This window comes from Mauremys reevesii, linkage group 1 (genome assembly GCF_016161935.1).
Source record: "Mauremys reevesii isolate NIE-2019 linkage group 1, ASM1616193v1, whole genome shotgun sequence".
Lineage (NCBI taxonomy): Eukaryota > Metazoa > Chordata > Testudines > Geoemydidae > Mauremys > Mauremys reevesii.
In genome coordinates this window covers 299,229,780-299,246,252 of record NC_052623.1, presented here as the reverse complement: position 1 = coordinate 299,246,252, position 16,473 = coordinate 299,229,780, and the positions used below count along the sequence as shown (strand labels likewise).

The 16,473-nt window shown below is 41.4% G+C and overlaps 1 protein-coding gene across 3 annotated transcripts in view; it reads left to right on the top strand.

Annotated features, from left to right (window-relative positions):
* Nucleotides 1-16,473, top strand: part of XPOT (exportin for tRNA) — a 68,671-nt gene that overhangs the window by 27,666 nt on the left and 24,532 nt on the right. For all 3 annotated transcript variants that reach the window (XM_039502367.1, XM_039502384.1, XM_039502375.1), the window contains exons 5-11: nucleotides 1,460-1,529; nucleotides 5,646-5,864; nucleotides 6,605-6,789; nucleotides 7,216-7,384; nucleotides 12,800-13,036; nucleotides 13,377-13,415; nucleotides 14,972-15,034. In XM_039502367.1, the coding sequence (XP_039358301.1) occupies nucleotides 1,460-1,529; nucleotides 5,646-5,864; nucleotides 6,605-6,789; nucleotides 7,216-7,384; nucleotides 12,800-13,036; nucleotides 13,377-13,415; nucleotides 14,972-15,034 (982 nt within the window). The remainder of the gene's footprint in view (nucleotides 1-1,459; nucleotides 1,530-5,645; nucleotides 5,865-6,604; nucleotides 6,790-7,215; nucleotides 7,385-12,799; nucleotides 13,037-13,376; nucleotides 13,416-14,971; nucleotides 15,035-16,473) is intronic.

Here is a 16,473-nt window from a genome sequence, read left to right as displayed (position 1 = left end):
AGTGGGAATATTGAGAACACAAGTAAGACTGTCTCCCTGTTGTTATGGTGTTTGGTGCTATAGTGGCCTGGAGCAGCACTTGCAGGGAATGTCCTGCTCAACACTTTGCAGCCACAGGATGGAGCATGCTTGGTCATTTATATGGGGATGGCATATGAGCAGTCCAGTCACATGTAGGAGCTGCAGGGCGTTTGAGCATGCTCAGTACAGACAGAACTTTGGGAGACCTTAGCAACCAAACTCTAATGGGTATTTAGTGAGTATATGCAAACAACGATTTTTCAAACTCTTATATCTCGGACAAATTCAAGCTTTTTTCCTGCAGAAACAGAAAAAGGCACATCCTGACACCAGGGTAACCTCCCTGACAAATTTCAAGTATCCGTTTGAAAGGATGAGGGCCCTATAGCTTCTTTAAAAGAAATCATTACAAACAACTCATTAACATGGGCAAAAATAACATTTTCCATTACTATTGTCCCTAGAAACAGCTGAACCATTTTTGCTGAAACTTTCTAAAAAATCAGCCTAAAGTGGACACCCGGGATGGAAAACTTCAGCCCGACAATTAAAGTTTGGCAAGGTTATAAGCAACTGAAAACAGTTTTCTAATGGCCAGACAACCTTAACTATAGACGTTGCTACATGTGCTGCCCATAATGATGAGTCTCTCTACAAAACTTGGCAGCAGGAGCTTAGGAAGTGGCCAGCAAGTCCACTCTAATAAATTGTATTATGGGAGATTGTTACTCAGTTTTTAAAGGTTGAATCTTGCCTGGTTGTAATACTGCAACTTTAAAGTAATGATCTGTATAAAACTTGCTTTAAGATATGGAATTAATCAGGACAAAACTGAATTTAGTAACAAGAGAGCAATGACAGTGGTAGTTGAAACTACCCTTCGGTCCTTCAGTATAATGTCAAATGGGATAACTAATGGCTTTGATGTAAATACAATATTGTAATAACTGCTCACAGTTAATGAATAACCACAATTAAGACAATGAATTAATTTTTAATGTCTAATGCAATTTAATTTTAATTTTAAACTTAATTAAAAATAGTAATCCTAGTCAGCATAGACAGTCCCCTTCTTTTTTTCTTATGCGTCTTAAAGGTAATATTAGACTGGGAGGAAGTGTAATTGCCATAGTTTTTCTACTACACAATCTGACACAAACAAGTAAAATTATTCTCATATGGTGCGGAATGGCTTTCATTAAATAAGTTACTAAAAAGTATTTTAAACTTTGACTTAGAACTCTAATATGCAAACAGTTGAGAGAATTCCTTCTGTGGTAAGATTTTATATAGATTGCACAGAACAGTCTGCGTATGAAGGCAATACAGATGTCTAAGTAATTTAGCTTTTGCCTTTTTAATCTGTGGAACCAGAAGTAAGCAAACTAATAAAATATAGGATCATTTTGATTTTGATTTTTGAATGATTTTGTTTCAGATATTCTGAACTTACTGAAGTCCAACAGCAGCTAATCAGGGAAACACTCGTAACGTGGCTACAAGCTCAGGTAAATGTTTTTTCTTTTACAACAATTAATAATACACAGCTGGCTTATTCGGGGTTACTAACTGGTACCAGGTTAAAGGTTTAAAGCTTGCTTCCTATGTACCCCTGAAAAAGTTAAGCTACCTGATGGAAAAACGTATTCAGACATATGATGGACATTATAATTCTTAAGGTTTTACATTTTTTAAAAACATTTGTGTTGAAAACAAGTTTGTAATTAAATGTGCTTAAAATAATGTTTAAATCTTATCATCTCTGCCTTTATTCCTATCCTACACCTCAATTAAGAACTCAATTGTGCCAATTCTTTTGGAGCATTCTTTTGGGAGAACAATACAGCGGTGCACAGACAATCCAGGAAGTTTTTGGAAAGTGTAGGGGACAATTTCCTGGTGCAAGTGCTGGAGGAACCAACTAGGGGCAGAGCTCTTCTTGACCTGCTGCTCACAAACAGGGAAGAATTAGTAGGGGAAGCAAAAATGGATGGGAACCTGGGAGGCAGGAGTTCAGGATCGTGACTCAAGAAAGGAGAGCAGCAGAATACGAACCCTGGACTTCAGAAAAGCAGACTTTGACTCTCTCAGGGAACTGATGGGCAGGATCCCCTGGGAGAATAAAATGAGTGGGGGAGGAGTCCAGGAGAGCTGGCTGTATTTTAAAGAATCCTTATTGAGGTTGCAGTAACAAACCATCCCGATGTGTAGAAAGAACAGTAAATATGGCAGGCGACAAGCTAGGCTTAACAGTGAAATCCTTGCTGATCTTAAATACAAAAAAGCAGTTTACAAGAAGTGGAGGATTGGACAAATGACCAGGGAGGAGTATAAAAATATTGCTCAGGCATGCAGGAGTGAAATCAGGAAGGCCAAATCACACTTGGAGTTGCAGCTAGCAAGAGATGTTAAGAGTAACAAGAAGGGTTTCTTCAGGTATGTTAGCAACAAGAAGAAAGTCAAGGAAAATGTGGGCCCCTTACTGAATGAGGGAGGCAACCTAGTGACAGAGGATATGGAAAAAGCCAAAGTACTCAATGCTTTTTTTGCCTCCGTCTTCACGAACAAGGTCAGCTCCTAGACTACTGCACTGGGTAGCACAGCATGGGGAGGAGGTGACCAGCCCTCTGTGGAGAAAGAAGTGGTTTGGGACTATTTAGAAAAGCTGAATGAGCACAAGTCCATGGGACCGGATGCACTGTATCCGAGGGTGCTAAAGGAGTTGGCAGATGTGATTGCAAAGCCATTGGCCATTATCTTTGAAAACTCATGGTGATCAGAGGAGATCCCGGATGACTTGAAAAAGACTAATGTAGTGCCCATCTTTTAAAAAAAAAAAAAAGGGGGGGGGGGGAAGGAGAAGGATCCAGGGAACTACAGGCCAGTCAGCCTCACCTCAGTCCCTGGAAAAATCATGGAGCCGGTCCTCAGGGATTCAATTCTGAAGCACTTGGAGGAGAGGAAGGTGATCAGGAACAGTCAGCATGGTTTCACCAAGGGCAAGTCATGCCTGACTAACCTAGTTGCCGTCTATGAGGAGATAACTGGCTCTGTGGATGAGGGGAAAGCAGTAGATGTGTTATTCCTTGACTCTAGCAAAGCTTTTGATACGGTCTCCCATGGTATTCTTGCCAGCAAGTTAAAGAAGTATGGGCTGGATGAATGGACTATAAGGTGGATAGAAAGCTGGCTAGATCGTCTGGCTCAATGGGCAGTGATCAATGGCTCCATGTCTAGTTGGCAGCCAGTATCAGAGTGCCCCAAGGGTCAGTCCTGGGGCCGGTTTTGTTCAGTATCTTCATTAATGATCTAGAGGATGGTGTGGATTGCACCCTCAGCAAGTTTGCAGATAACACTAAACTGGGAGGAGTGGTAATACGCTGGAGTGTAGGGATAGGATACAGAGGGACCTAGACAAATTTAGAGGATTGGGCCAAAAGAAACCTGATGAGGTTCAACAAGTGCAGAGTCCTGCACTTAGGACGGAAGAATCCTATGCACTGCTACAGACTAGGGACCGAATGACTAGGCAGCAGTTCTGCAGAAAAAGATCTAGGGGTGACAGTGGACGAGAAGCTGGATATGAGTCAGTGTGCCCTTGTTGCCAAGAAGGCTAATGACATTTTGGGCTGAATAAGTAGGGGCATTGCCAGCAGAATGAGGGATGTGATCATTCCCCTCTATTCGACATTGGTGAGGCCTCATCTGGAGTACTGTGTCCAGTTTTGGGCCCCACACTACAAGAAGGAGGTGGAAAAATTGGAAAGAGTCCAGCGGAGGGCAACAAAAATGATTAGGGGGCTGGAGCACATGACTTGTGAGGAGAGGTTGAGAGAACTAGGATTATTTAGTCTGCAGAAGAGAAGAATGAGGGGGGGATTTGATAGCTGCTTTCAACTACCTGAAAGGGGGTTCCAAAGAGGATGGATCTAGACTGTTCTCAGTGATAGCAGATGACAGAGCAAGGAGTAATGGTCTCAAGTTGCAGTGGGGGAGGTTTAGGTTGTATATTAGGAAAAACTTTTTCACCAGGAGGATGGTGAAGCACTGGAATGGGTTACCTAGGGAGGTGGTGGAATCTCCTTCATTAGTGGTTTTTAAGGTCAGGCTTGACACAGCCCTGGCTGGGATGATTTAGTTGGGGACTTGTCCTGCTTTGAGCAGGAGATTGGACTAGATGACCTCCTGAGGTCCCTTCCAATCCTGATATTCTGTGATTAAAGATTTCCTTTTTAGGGATATAACTCAACTTCTCCTCTTCTCTCATTGCCTGAAGTTGGGAGCACCCTTCTTCCTCTTTTGGAGACTCCTGTCCATCAGCCCTAATTTCTGGGTACTGGGAGGGTGGGGGAAAAATCATATATCTTAGAGACAAAAAAGATTACTTAGTCCATCTGTTTGACAATGCACGATACGTCTCTGGTATATTGAGTAGTAGTTTGTGCAGTATAGCTTTAAATGTCAAGCAAGACAATTTCCAGAATTTTCCTGGGGATACTCTGCCATGGTCAAATAGATCACTGCCAAGAAGTCTTTTGAATGTTTCCTTAACTGCACTCCCAATTATGTCCCTTTGGTTCTGCACTAAATTCTCTGTCCCTTCTTGATACACATAACTTTTTGTAAACTGTTATCCAATACCACAGTGATAGGCAGGATATAAATGCCTACATAGAACCCATCTTAGTCATCACTTAGTCAAACTCTAAATATTTAAACTTCTAATTAAATCTCTCCACTTTTGCTGCTCTTCACTGAACTCCTGAAAGAAGGTGCAGTTGCATCATGGTGTATTAGACTCTTATTATTTTATTAGAGATTGAAGTTAGGCTTGTGGTGTAAATGGCAGGATCACTCGTCTTTCCTCTTTTGAGGAGATATTCCACCTTTCTGATTCTACCTTCTCTTCATTGTAGACTGGGCATAGTTCCACCTTAAAGCAGTTGATACACATTTATTAGTTAGTGTTCATTTTGCTCACCTCTTGCACTCTCTCAAATTAGTTATAGCAAGTGAAATGCTAGTCAGTGGCATCCAGTAGCATGCTAGTAGCTTTCTTGAAGTCTGCTAATATGGGTCAGTGTACCTAGTTAGTTGTTAGCAGCCTTCTGCAAAGGGAAACTACGTGAGTAAGGAGCTTGTGAAGGGAGATGAGGAGAAAAATGTATAGTAACAGAAGGATGGGGGAATTGGGTGCCTGCCTAGTTCATTCTCTGAATAAAGGAGAAGTGGGAGCAGCTTCTCATCACCTTCAAAAACAGCAGCCAATTGGGGTGACAAAGCAAAAGCTGAGAACCAAGTGTTTTTTGTATTTGTAAAGCTTTTTTTTAACAAACCATCAAGATAGCCATTAGTCTTTGCTGCTAAAAATTACATGATTTCCTTTTCTTGACTGCACAGAGCACCTTTGTCCATATCATATAGGAAGAATATTGTCACCTAAATTGTCTTGAAACTGAATCTTTTTCAAAAGCATTAATAATATTTAAAATAATCTTTAAAATCTTTAAAATATAATGGGAGATAGTGTTTGCATTGGTTACGTACAGGGGACAACCAAATCAGTCAGTTATTCTCTTTTAATGTATAAAAGAAATATAAAGAAAATATTCTATTTCTCCCAGATGCTGAATCCCCAACCAGAGAAGACTTTTATTCGCAACAAAGCAGCACAAGTCTTTGCATTGCTGTTTGTCACTGAATATCTCACAAAATGGCCCAAGTTTTTTTTTGATATTCTGTCTGTAGTAGACCTTAACCCTCAAGGAGTAGATCTGTACCTCAGAATCCTTATGGCTGTTGATGCTGAGCTGGTAGACCGGGATGTAGTTCATACATCAGAGGCAAGTTATGTCGTTTTCTATGTTGTATAGTATTAATATTGTTTGGGGCTTAAGGACTGTTCATCTTCTTTGCAGCAAAAGGGATTCTGTTCTTCACCAGGAGGATTCTGCCTTAAAAGAATTACAGGGTAGTTTACATTCAACAGTTGTGTATATAAAACTTTATAAAAACCTTTTTTTCATGAGTTCTTAAAACAATGTGTTTGAATTTAAACAAACTCTGTAATATTTGTGACCCTGTAACAGCAGCATTTTGCTTGTCGTGTGGGAAATCTGATGGACTGTTGTCCACTTAATGATTTTTAAATTGGTTAATTTTTAAAATGTTCCAGTTTCTGATGAGGTATCACTTATAAGTCTTCATATGTTTTTTAAAAAAGGATTTGGAAGTCTTTCTACTTCCCTTTTTGGCATTTATAAGTGTCTTTTCAGAAAACGAAATTGCTGACTGGAAATTGTTTTTTGAATTATTGTATGGAAGGAAGGGGAAAGGAAATAAAACACAATGTATTGGTTTTGCAAGCAGACAGGAAAAGTAGGTGCAGTTTTGCCCCAACTTTTGAATAAGCTTTTACAGTTAATAAGCAGTAGGAAACAAAATAAGGAAAACATAAATGTGGATTATGAATATTTGCATTTTTCAAGGACATGAACTGTTCCAAGTGTCTCCATTTGATAGTGAATGTGCAAAAGCCACTAATCTATAAAAAGATGAACATGTGCTTTTGCTGTATTTATAGGAGGCTCGTAGAAATACCTTATTAAAAGACACCATGAGAGAACAGTGCATTCCAAGCCTTGTGGAGTCGTGGTACCAAATCTTACAAAATTATCAATATACTAATGCAGAGTTGACATGCCAGTGCCTTGAAGTAGTTGGAGCTTATGTCTCCTGGATAGATTTGAGCCTGATAGCCAATGAAAGGTAAGGTGTGGTTTTTTTTTTTCATTAGAAATCTTAGCCTTTCTGATAGTATTTTTGTATGCAGTCCTGTCACCAGCATGGTAACATGATTCTTACAATAACCTATGTCAAAAATCTGTTCTAGAAATACAAAAAATAGTGCCACCCAAACTTGTAGTAAGTAACTTTAATACTTGCTGATTTCTCAGCAGTGGAGAGAGATTGCACAGAGCAACGTAAGCCATAGTGTTAGATGGGTCTGACTACTATGTCTGTAAATGACACACATTATTGTCTAGATCTACAAACCACATGCACTATATAGGCTTTTAAATTAATTTAAAGTGAAACCACATTGTAAGTAAGAAAACATGCAAATTATATGATTTCGCATACGCATGTGGTGAAGTAGTGTGTCTATATATTAACTTGTTTTCACCTTTCTAGGTTTATAAATATGCTGCTAAGTCACATGTCTGTAGAAGTTCTCCGGGAGGAAGCATGTGACTGTTTGTTTGAAATTGTAAATAAGGGAATGGATCCAATTGATAAAACAAAACTGGTAGAATCTTTGTGTCAAGTGTTACAGTCTGCTGGTCTCTTCAGTATTGATCAGGTTAGTAAATTGATATTTTGGAGATGAGTAAGTCACACAGCTACATAAATTAGATTTGATGATGAGGGGAAAAGAGGGCCTATCTTCTGAGGGGACTCGATGAGTTTGGCTTCTTTAGCCTAACAAAAAGAAGGCTGAGAGGGATATGGCTGATCTCTCGAAATACATTAGGGGGTAAGTTCCAGGGAGGGTGAAGAGCTATTTAAGGTAAGGACAAAAACAAATTAATATCAACTGGCCATAAACAAATTCAGGCTGGAAACTGGAAGGTTTCTAACCATCAGAGGGGTGAGGTTCTGGACCAGTTTCCCAAGAGGAGTTGTGGGGGCAAACAATTTTTAGGAGAGAGCTGGACAAATTTGAGTATAGTCTTGTTGGGGTTGTTTGTGATGGTAGGGGACAGGGCTCAACAGCCCTGGGGCTCACTTCTGGTTTGTGTTATGTTCCTAAAGCTCATGCCTTGGGGTTTCCAGCAGGGGTCCAGAAGGGATATTTTTGCTTCAGTGTATTCTGGGAGGGTTTTTTACCATCTTCCTCTGAAGCATTGAGTATGGCCATGGCTAGAGATGGGAGATTGTGGGGGGTGAGTGCCAGATGCCCTCTGGTGGGCAGAATCAGGAAGACCTAGGCTAGAAGCGGAAGGGTGGTACCAGGAACAGGAAGTGCAAGAGGTGGGCCCTGCAGCTCAGATAAGCAGGAGCCACCAAGGGAGAGCTGGAACCTGTGCAAGACTTCTGCTGTGCCGAGGACACATCCCAGATACCCGAACTGCCAGGCACGCCCAATGCTGAGGAGCTGCTTAGATTGCACTGGCAGTATACCCCGGGGAGATGGAGGATGATCCGGGGTTCAGGTACACCCTGATGGGAGGAAGTGGCCCAGGGGCAGCCGTCTAGGGCAGCATGTTGTGGGCGAATCCCCGCTGACCCAGTGGAAGACCACTCTGCCACTGTTAGGGCCCTGGGCTGCGATGTGGCGGAGTCGGGTGGGTCTGCGTCCCCCTACCCTCTGCTACCCCACCTTTGGGCTGGCAGCTTCCCCACCTCAGGCCAAGAGACCCGCTAGGACTGTAGACTATTTGCTGGCGTTCAACCCCTGCCGGCACCTTAGGCTCTTTGTTTGGTGCCCCACACTGCCTGAGGGCCTGGGCCCCTGAACTATTTGTGGCTCTATCTTGCCTAAGGGTTGGACTTCTCCCCTTTACTTTGTTGTTTCAGGAGCATGTCTGCAAAGGGGCATGGCCTCCCTCAGAGACCGACTGCGAAGGAGAGCCATACCTGCCTATGTGCTTACAGGCACCAAGCATTCTCTCAGGTGCTTGACTGGCTGGTTCTTGCTCACATGCTCAGGGTCTAACTGGTCATGTGGGGATTGGGAAGTGACTATTAAGGGGGGGGGTTGCCTTTTTCTGCAGCATATGGGTATAGGTCATTTGCTGGAATTATGTGAGTATACCTCAATCACTTCCCTGCCATTGTAGGGGCCTTGAGCACTGGTACACCTTGGTTCCTCCTATTCTCTACCTGTGGCACATAAGTCTAGTCTCTTGTGGGCTGTAATACTTTAGTCTCATTTCAGTTGCAGGGTTTAATGTGTGGGTGCATGGTGGCGTTGCTGTCCTGTGATGTACAGGGAAGTCAGACTGGATGATATAGTGATCCCTTCTGGCTTTGAACTCTGACTCTAACATTGATCTCCCTGCCTCCCCTTATTTATTTTTCTCCTCCTCCTCAATCCCCCCACCCCCCCATTCTGTACTCTTCTAATTGATCATGTCACATGTGCCTATTTCCTCTCACATAGGGTTTGAAAATGTTACCAGAGGCTTAATAGCCAGAGAAATAAACTTAATAGCAAAAGATATGCTCCCTTTTGTCAGACCAATGCTTAGATGAGAACCCGACCTCCCTCACCCAGCTATAGAGAAAGGAGAAGATGCTGCAATTCCTGCTCAGGTTGCTGTCATTGAGCTCCAGTTTGTAAGTGTCTGATAAATCGGAAGTCTACGCATTATTCCTCCCTGGCTTCTTGAAGGCAGAAGGAGCATTCCTGCTTTCTATTCCTCATACACTAGACTCTAGAACAGGGGTTCTCAAACTTTTTATCTCCATAACCCTATTTTGAGACTTACTGTTTTCTGTGACCCCAGACAGCAACCTAGTGACCAAGGAATCCAAGTAATTTGGATGCAAGCTGTTCCTCCATCTGATGAGATGCTCAGCTCAACCATCACCAGTGTGGGAGGCTCAGTAATTTTGTTGTCAGCCATGAACTTGCAAAGCTGTGGAAAGGATTCATAGTTTGTCTTCAAAAGATGATTCTTCTGAAAACAATTGTTTTCATGAATCCTTTGCTTTGATCACTAAGGTAAAGGATGTGAGCTTTCCTTGCAGACCTGTATTCAATTTGTTCAGTTTCTCAAATGTGTCTGTGAAAAAGGCAAGAAGGCACATCTTCCTTTGGTCACATAGAAAATTCAGTGAATTCATTCTTTGTTGTCCATTGCATAGGCATGCAGCTGGTCTCAGTTGAAAAAATCATCCCAGTACTTTTCCTCTCAAGAGCCAATGAGCTTCAGTGTGGAACATCACATTGTGATCAGACCCCATGTCTTCACATAGTTTTACAAAAAGGCATGCGAAGAGGCCAACTCATCTTTTACAATAGACGAGACCTGCTGCAAAACTTCACTTAGCTCTGGACTCAAAGGTTTAGATGCCTTTTGTTCTCTGAGTGGACTCATGGCATGATTCACATTAGACAGAGCAACTTTCTTTACCTGTGCACTCAGACCTGCTTTGTGGCCTGCTATAGATGGAGCTCCGTCTGTGCAAAAGCACATCATGCAATCACATACAATGTTTTTGTCTTGCATGTAACACATCAAGCATTCAGTGTGCCATCTCATGTCTGGGAAGATGGAGGCCTAGAACAGAATGTTTTTGAGAATTGCACCTTCCCATGTGCATTTCACATTTCTTGGCTTTTCTGCATCATGACCCTCCGTGCTCACATCAACCTGAAGAGCAAAAACGCGTTTTTTCAGATGTTTTCCCTGATCATCTGCTATCATCTCAATCCTTCGCTTCACTGAGATGTTGAAGAGTGATCTGGCTTTGCTTGTTTGCCTCACTTTCTCCACACATTTTCACCATATCCATTTGCAGCTGTCAGATCCAAGTCTCTCCGATTGTGTGAGGCTTCTTGGCCTGTGTGATGTGGTAACTCACCTCAAATGATGCCTTTTTGAGCATGGTCAGAGACGGACATGGCTCTCTTGAATTGCACTTATTGATGCAAAAGTTCTTCTTTTCAGCACTGGAAAACTACCTTGGTTTTCCTATGTGTTCCTTGTGAAGGATTTCCAAGTGTCATTGAAGTTTATTAGGCTTCTTGCTTTCACTAGTTAACACTATGTGACATAACAGCCGTTTTGGCCTTTCTTCATTCTTGACAAACACTGGAGAAACCATACTCAAAGAAAGCCTTGTCATATTTGCAAGCACGTGTCTTGCACTCTTGATTTTTTTTTTTGTTCATAACTGTACCACTAGACTTACTGCTGGAGGTTGAAGCAGATAGCCCATTGTGCCTCTTATCACAAATCAGAGGAATTCACTGTTAAACAAATGAGGCTAGGATTTAGGAAGGCCCTGTGTGGTGATAGTAGGGTAGCACAGAGACAAGTGACTTTTAATGATTCTTTACTGAGTTCCAGCAGGATACTCAAAGTGGCATAAAAGAAGATATGGGCCCTGCATTAAGGAGTTTGCAAGCCGCTGCAGATTCCCATCTTGGAAAAGGCTAGCACAGATACCTACCAACTCAAGCACAGAGGGTACTCTGTTAATAAGTCTGCTGCCTGCAGATAAGGATCTTCTGGATTAAAGTCTTTCAGCTGGATGCTTGCACAGCCGGCTGGTGCAAATGGCAAAATAGTATCTGCAAATCCAGTGTGTCCAGACCTGTTACAGCAGGAGTAGCTAACCTTAACCTGAGAAGAAGCCGGAATTTACCAATGTACATTGCCAAAAAGCCACAGTAATACATCAGCAGCCCCCCATCCACTCCCCCCCTCTCCCAGTGCCTCCTGTCCACTGGCAGCCCTGCCGATCAGTGCCTCCTCTCTCCCCACGCTTCCTGAGCAGCTGTTTCATGGTGTGCAGGAGGCGCTGTGGGGTGAGGGGGAGGAGTGAGGGCATAGCAGGCTCAGGAGAGGGGGCGGGAAGGGGTGGAGTGGGGGCAGGGCCTGGGGTAGAGCAGGGGATTGAGCAGTGAGCACCCCCCGGCACATTGGAAAGTTGGCTACTGTAGCTCTAGTCCCGGAGTCAGTGCCTATACAAGGAGCCACATATTAACTTCTGAAGAGCCGCATGTGGCTCCAGAGGCACAGGTTGGTCACCCCTGTGTTCCACAAACACTGTGTCAGGAGACTGCAATTTTACAAAATGGTGGCCTCTGCACAACATGGCCTTACATGCACTGTATGTGCGAGGTCATGCTGTGCAGAGGCTGCCGTTTTGTAGATCAAATGGTGGCCTTCTGGTATGGCGTTCGTGGAGCACGTTTGGACACATTTGGGGGTAGATGGCATCTCACTGGCTGATTCTGGCTTGTTGGACCTGGGACCCCATTTGGGGTCACAACCCACAGTTTGGGAACTGCTGCAAGAGCCTCCAGGCTGCTGCAAGGATGAATGGGAAGACTCCAATATGCAAACCTTCTCTCACTTGCTCTAAAGAGGATCTCTACTACTCTACCCTGATCCAGTGTGTAATTTATAGTGTGCTTTAGAATGAATGGCTTTATACATATGTAAAACAGTTCATATCTGTAATGAAGGGTGACAATAAACACATTCCTTTCTCAGAGGTCTTCTAGCAATTTTACTTGAAGTGGGTTGATTCTGAAAATACAGAAACATGTCTGCTATGTTTATCTTCGGAAGAGAAGAGTTCATCATAGTGTGTTTTTTTTTTTAAATGATCTGCCAGCTATTTATTACTTTTGGGTATGAACTTTTCCCACATAAATCACTTGGGCTTGTGTACTTAAAATCATACAGATTTCAGGGGAGTGAATGTATAAATAAGATCACTTTTCATTTTGAGGTAGAAATGATAGGGAGACTAACATGGGAGAGGAAATTAATTGTTATAATAATGTGACACTCAGTAGTCGTGAATATATATATTTTTTGCATTGTTTTAATCTTTGTCTCCCCATTCCATCAGGGAAAGAACAAACCAGGCAACCACTGTGCCAATTTAGGAGACACATATGCTACTTCCTTACATGGCACTATGTACCTATAGAGACAATGCATAGCATTGCCCATGAATCTATACCACTTTGGGGAGTTGGAGCTTTGAGTCTTTGCTGCTATTTCTAATCAGATCCCTATTCTTCCTACAGGAAGATGATGTGGATTTTCTAGCCAGATTTTCTAAACTGGTCAATGGAATGGGGCAAGCGTTGATAACTAGCTGGACTAAACTGGTAAAGAGTGGAGATATGAAGAGTGCTCAAGACACCCTGCAAGCTATTGAAGCGAAAGTGGCCCTAATGTTGCAGCTGCTAATTCATGAAGATGATGACATCTCATCTAATATTATTGGGTTTTGTTACGATTACCTTCATATCTTGAAACAGGTAATTTAAAAAAATATACATGGCAACTTATTTTCTCCTAACTTCTTAAGAACATTTACTTTGCATGTTAGGTTTCTTAAGGAGTTTACTTGTTATAAAAATACTTCATAGCTTGGTGTTGAACACATAGTAGCTCTGGTTTATTGGTTTGTGGACATACTGCTTATGTACAGTTGTTCGTAGAATTTTGGAGACATGAGATGAAATTTTATGTTCTCTGAAAAATATGCTTGCAAGCAGTATCGGGTGTTACAAAGAAAAACACAGTCATTGCTATAGCTATTAGAAAGTGAAAAATCATTTTTGATGAGAGATAACATTTTAAAATGTCTCATTACAGCTTTCCTTGCTTTCGGACCAGCAAAAAGCTAATGTAGAGGTAAGACTAGTTGAAGTTCTTTCTTAGCAGAGCTCTAATTTGATAAGTGTCATTTTTGGCAAATGCGATCCCTAAAACTCCTCAGAAATATGAACATTTCCCTTTTTATTAAGACTACCTATTTTAATGGTTAGTCTCAAAACATGCATCAGTAAAGTTGTCATGACTTGTCATTAGAGAGTCGCCCTCACTTAACCAAACATATTACAAATTGTTAAATTTACAATATATTTTGAATTATGCATATAAAGATGGACCTTATTTTAGCCCAGATTTTCTAACTCTCTTCCTCCCAATCAGCTCTAGTAACTTGAATCCATTTTTTCATAATTCCGGGAATTTTTGTGTCCAGATTAAGTTTGCTCTATAATATAGTGATGTCATCATTTTGTATCTATAGACAAGATGAAAAGTTTTCCAAACTGAACTTTAGATTATTCTCTTTACATTGTTTTAATTATCCCAACTCAAAGAAAAGCAGGGTGGGGAGGTTTGGAGTTCAGAGTTTGGAAGGAGGGTCTTATGAAATGAAACACAACACATACTATGTTCACTTTAGAAATATATTCCTCAAGTGTTAGCTTTTCACTTTGGACACTGTGTGCTAACAGGCCTATTAGTTTTGTCCTTGTGTAGGTCCAGTTCTGTTTCATTAGATCAAGGCAGGTTACCACTGAAACTAACAGAAAAACAAGATAAGCTAGTCAGCTTCATATAAAACCATATAATCAGATTCCTTATCTGACTTGTAGAAGCTGCTTAATTCTGTCAGATCCACTCCTCTTTCTCACAAAATAATGCACAACTTCACCCTTCCCTTCTTGGATATCCAGTGATAGTTTATTTTACCGATTTTCCCCTATAGGCTTCTGGGCGGTTTTGATTGTTTTCTAATAAGCATAACAAGAACCTTGATGTTCATGCCATTTTCTTTGTAACTTTTTAGAATAGCTTTTTCATTCACAGAAAAAAATTAGAGCCCAGTACTTCTAATTGTTTTTTTTTAAAAAACAAACCAACTTTGAATGCCTCAGAGTAACACGTTCTAAAAATGGAAATGGAAAAAAAACACCATAAAGCCCTGAAAAACCTAGGGGAAGTTCTTGTTTAAAAATACTCTTCTCCCCCCCTCCCCCCAATTGTTCACCATGGAAGATATGATGGACCTATATGTGGTGGGAATTTAAACTTTTGGGGTTGAACCATATGGGTTATATGTGGGAACTAGTGAGCTGGATAATATTGCTAGAAATTGAGCACTGTCAATTATAGTGAATCAGGCGTTTAAAAAACTGGATTATAGCTGAAGATTTGGTCACATATCTGATTCACAAAAACCCTGTGGAACATCACTTCCACAAAGTCTCTTAGAACGTTCTACCTCAAGGGTGGATCAATTTTTAATTATATAAACTTCAGCTACTACATTTTAAAATATTTCCCAGATTGCTTTACTGCAAAGTATAGTGTTAGGATTTTATGTAGTTATCAATTACTTTGTATCTCTTGTTGGAGTACTGGAGTAGACTAATTTTATCAACTTTTCTTCACTATAGGCAATTATGTTGGCTGTTATGAAGAAGTTGACCTATGATGAAGAATATAATTTTGAACATGAGGTAAGATGTCATATTTAGGTAAACTTGATTTTTGTAAATATAAAATCTCAGTTTAAATTACAGGCTGTTTGGTTTAAGTGAAGAAACCTAAAATTCATGTAGATAACTTTGTTTAGAATTTGTGAGTACCAATTAGTGTATTTAGTTTTTTAAATTTAGGATAAGATATGAAACCTATTATCTCAATGCAAGCATTTCTTCTGTTAACACTCATGAGAGCTGTGTATGTATCAAAAGGGGGAATACTCTTAAATTAATATTAGGTGACAACTACTTACAGGAATTTTTGGAATAATCTGAACTGAAGTATGATTTTAAATTAGTGCATTGAACTGAGCTCACAAACTGACATTCTCATGCATACTGTTCCTTGTGACACCATACATTAGATGACTGGGGTATTCACATCAGTGGTTCAAATTAACACTGAATTTCCAAGTGCAGAACAAAGAAAACAAACTTTCTAATTTTTAGACAGGCATACTGTTTTTGGTACAGGTCAAAGATCTCTCTCATTGTTTGGTATTAACTTGAATAGCTGTAAGTGAACTTCATTTGGGTCAGACTCAAATTTGTAGCAAGAAACCAAATTATAGTGTAAGAGGATCTCAGACCCACACATAGATTTTTTTTTTCCCCCAGATATTTAAATACTTCCTAACTAGCAGCTGCTCTTTCAATGCATCTCATTACGTTACTAGTTTCTTGACCAACTAGCTAACTTGCAGAATTAGACAATAAATTTAATCCAGTGGTTCTCAAACTTTTGTACCGGTGCCCCCTTTCACATAGCAAGCCTCTGAGTGTGACCCCCACTGTATAAATTAGAAACACTTTTTTATATATTGTGACAAGACTTCCTCTCTGCCTTGGTGGGTCCCACGCTTCCGTTTAGCGGTGGGCTGGGCTATTCATCTTTCCCTCAGAATTTTCCCCGTGCCCTGGGTTTACTGTCCACACCCTGTCAGAGCAGAGTCCCTCCTGGCCTCCCTGACAGGAAGGGGAGGAGCCTCTCAGTCTCTGGTAGCCCCTCCGGGCGTAGTGGCAACAGACTAGACACCTGGTTCAGTCTCTGGCAGGGTCTCTTCTCTCAGATCTCTGGGGTCTGGAAGAGCCGTCTACCCTGTTGGGCAGGGATTCTCCCACCCTTCGCCTCTGTACCTGTGTGGCTTCTCTCCTAATGCTTGTCAGCATCTGCACTGCCCAGCTCTCCAGTAGCTGGCCTTCCTCCCTCAATCTCCGGCCCCTATCTGGCTGGAGGGAAGGCTTTTAACAGGTTCTGGCAGGCCCTTGATTGACCCCAGGTGTCCTAATTAACCTAGAGTAACCCCTGATCAGCTACCAAGGGAAAAGGGACCTGCTTATCCTGGGGCTAATACATCTGCCTTCCATGGATTAATTGGGTTTAACCATTGCCCTGGCTCCACCCTTGCTAAGCC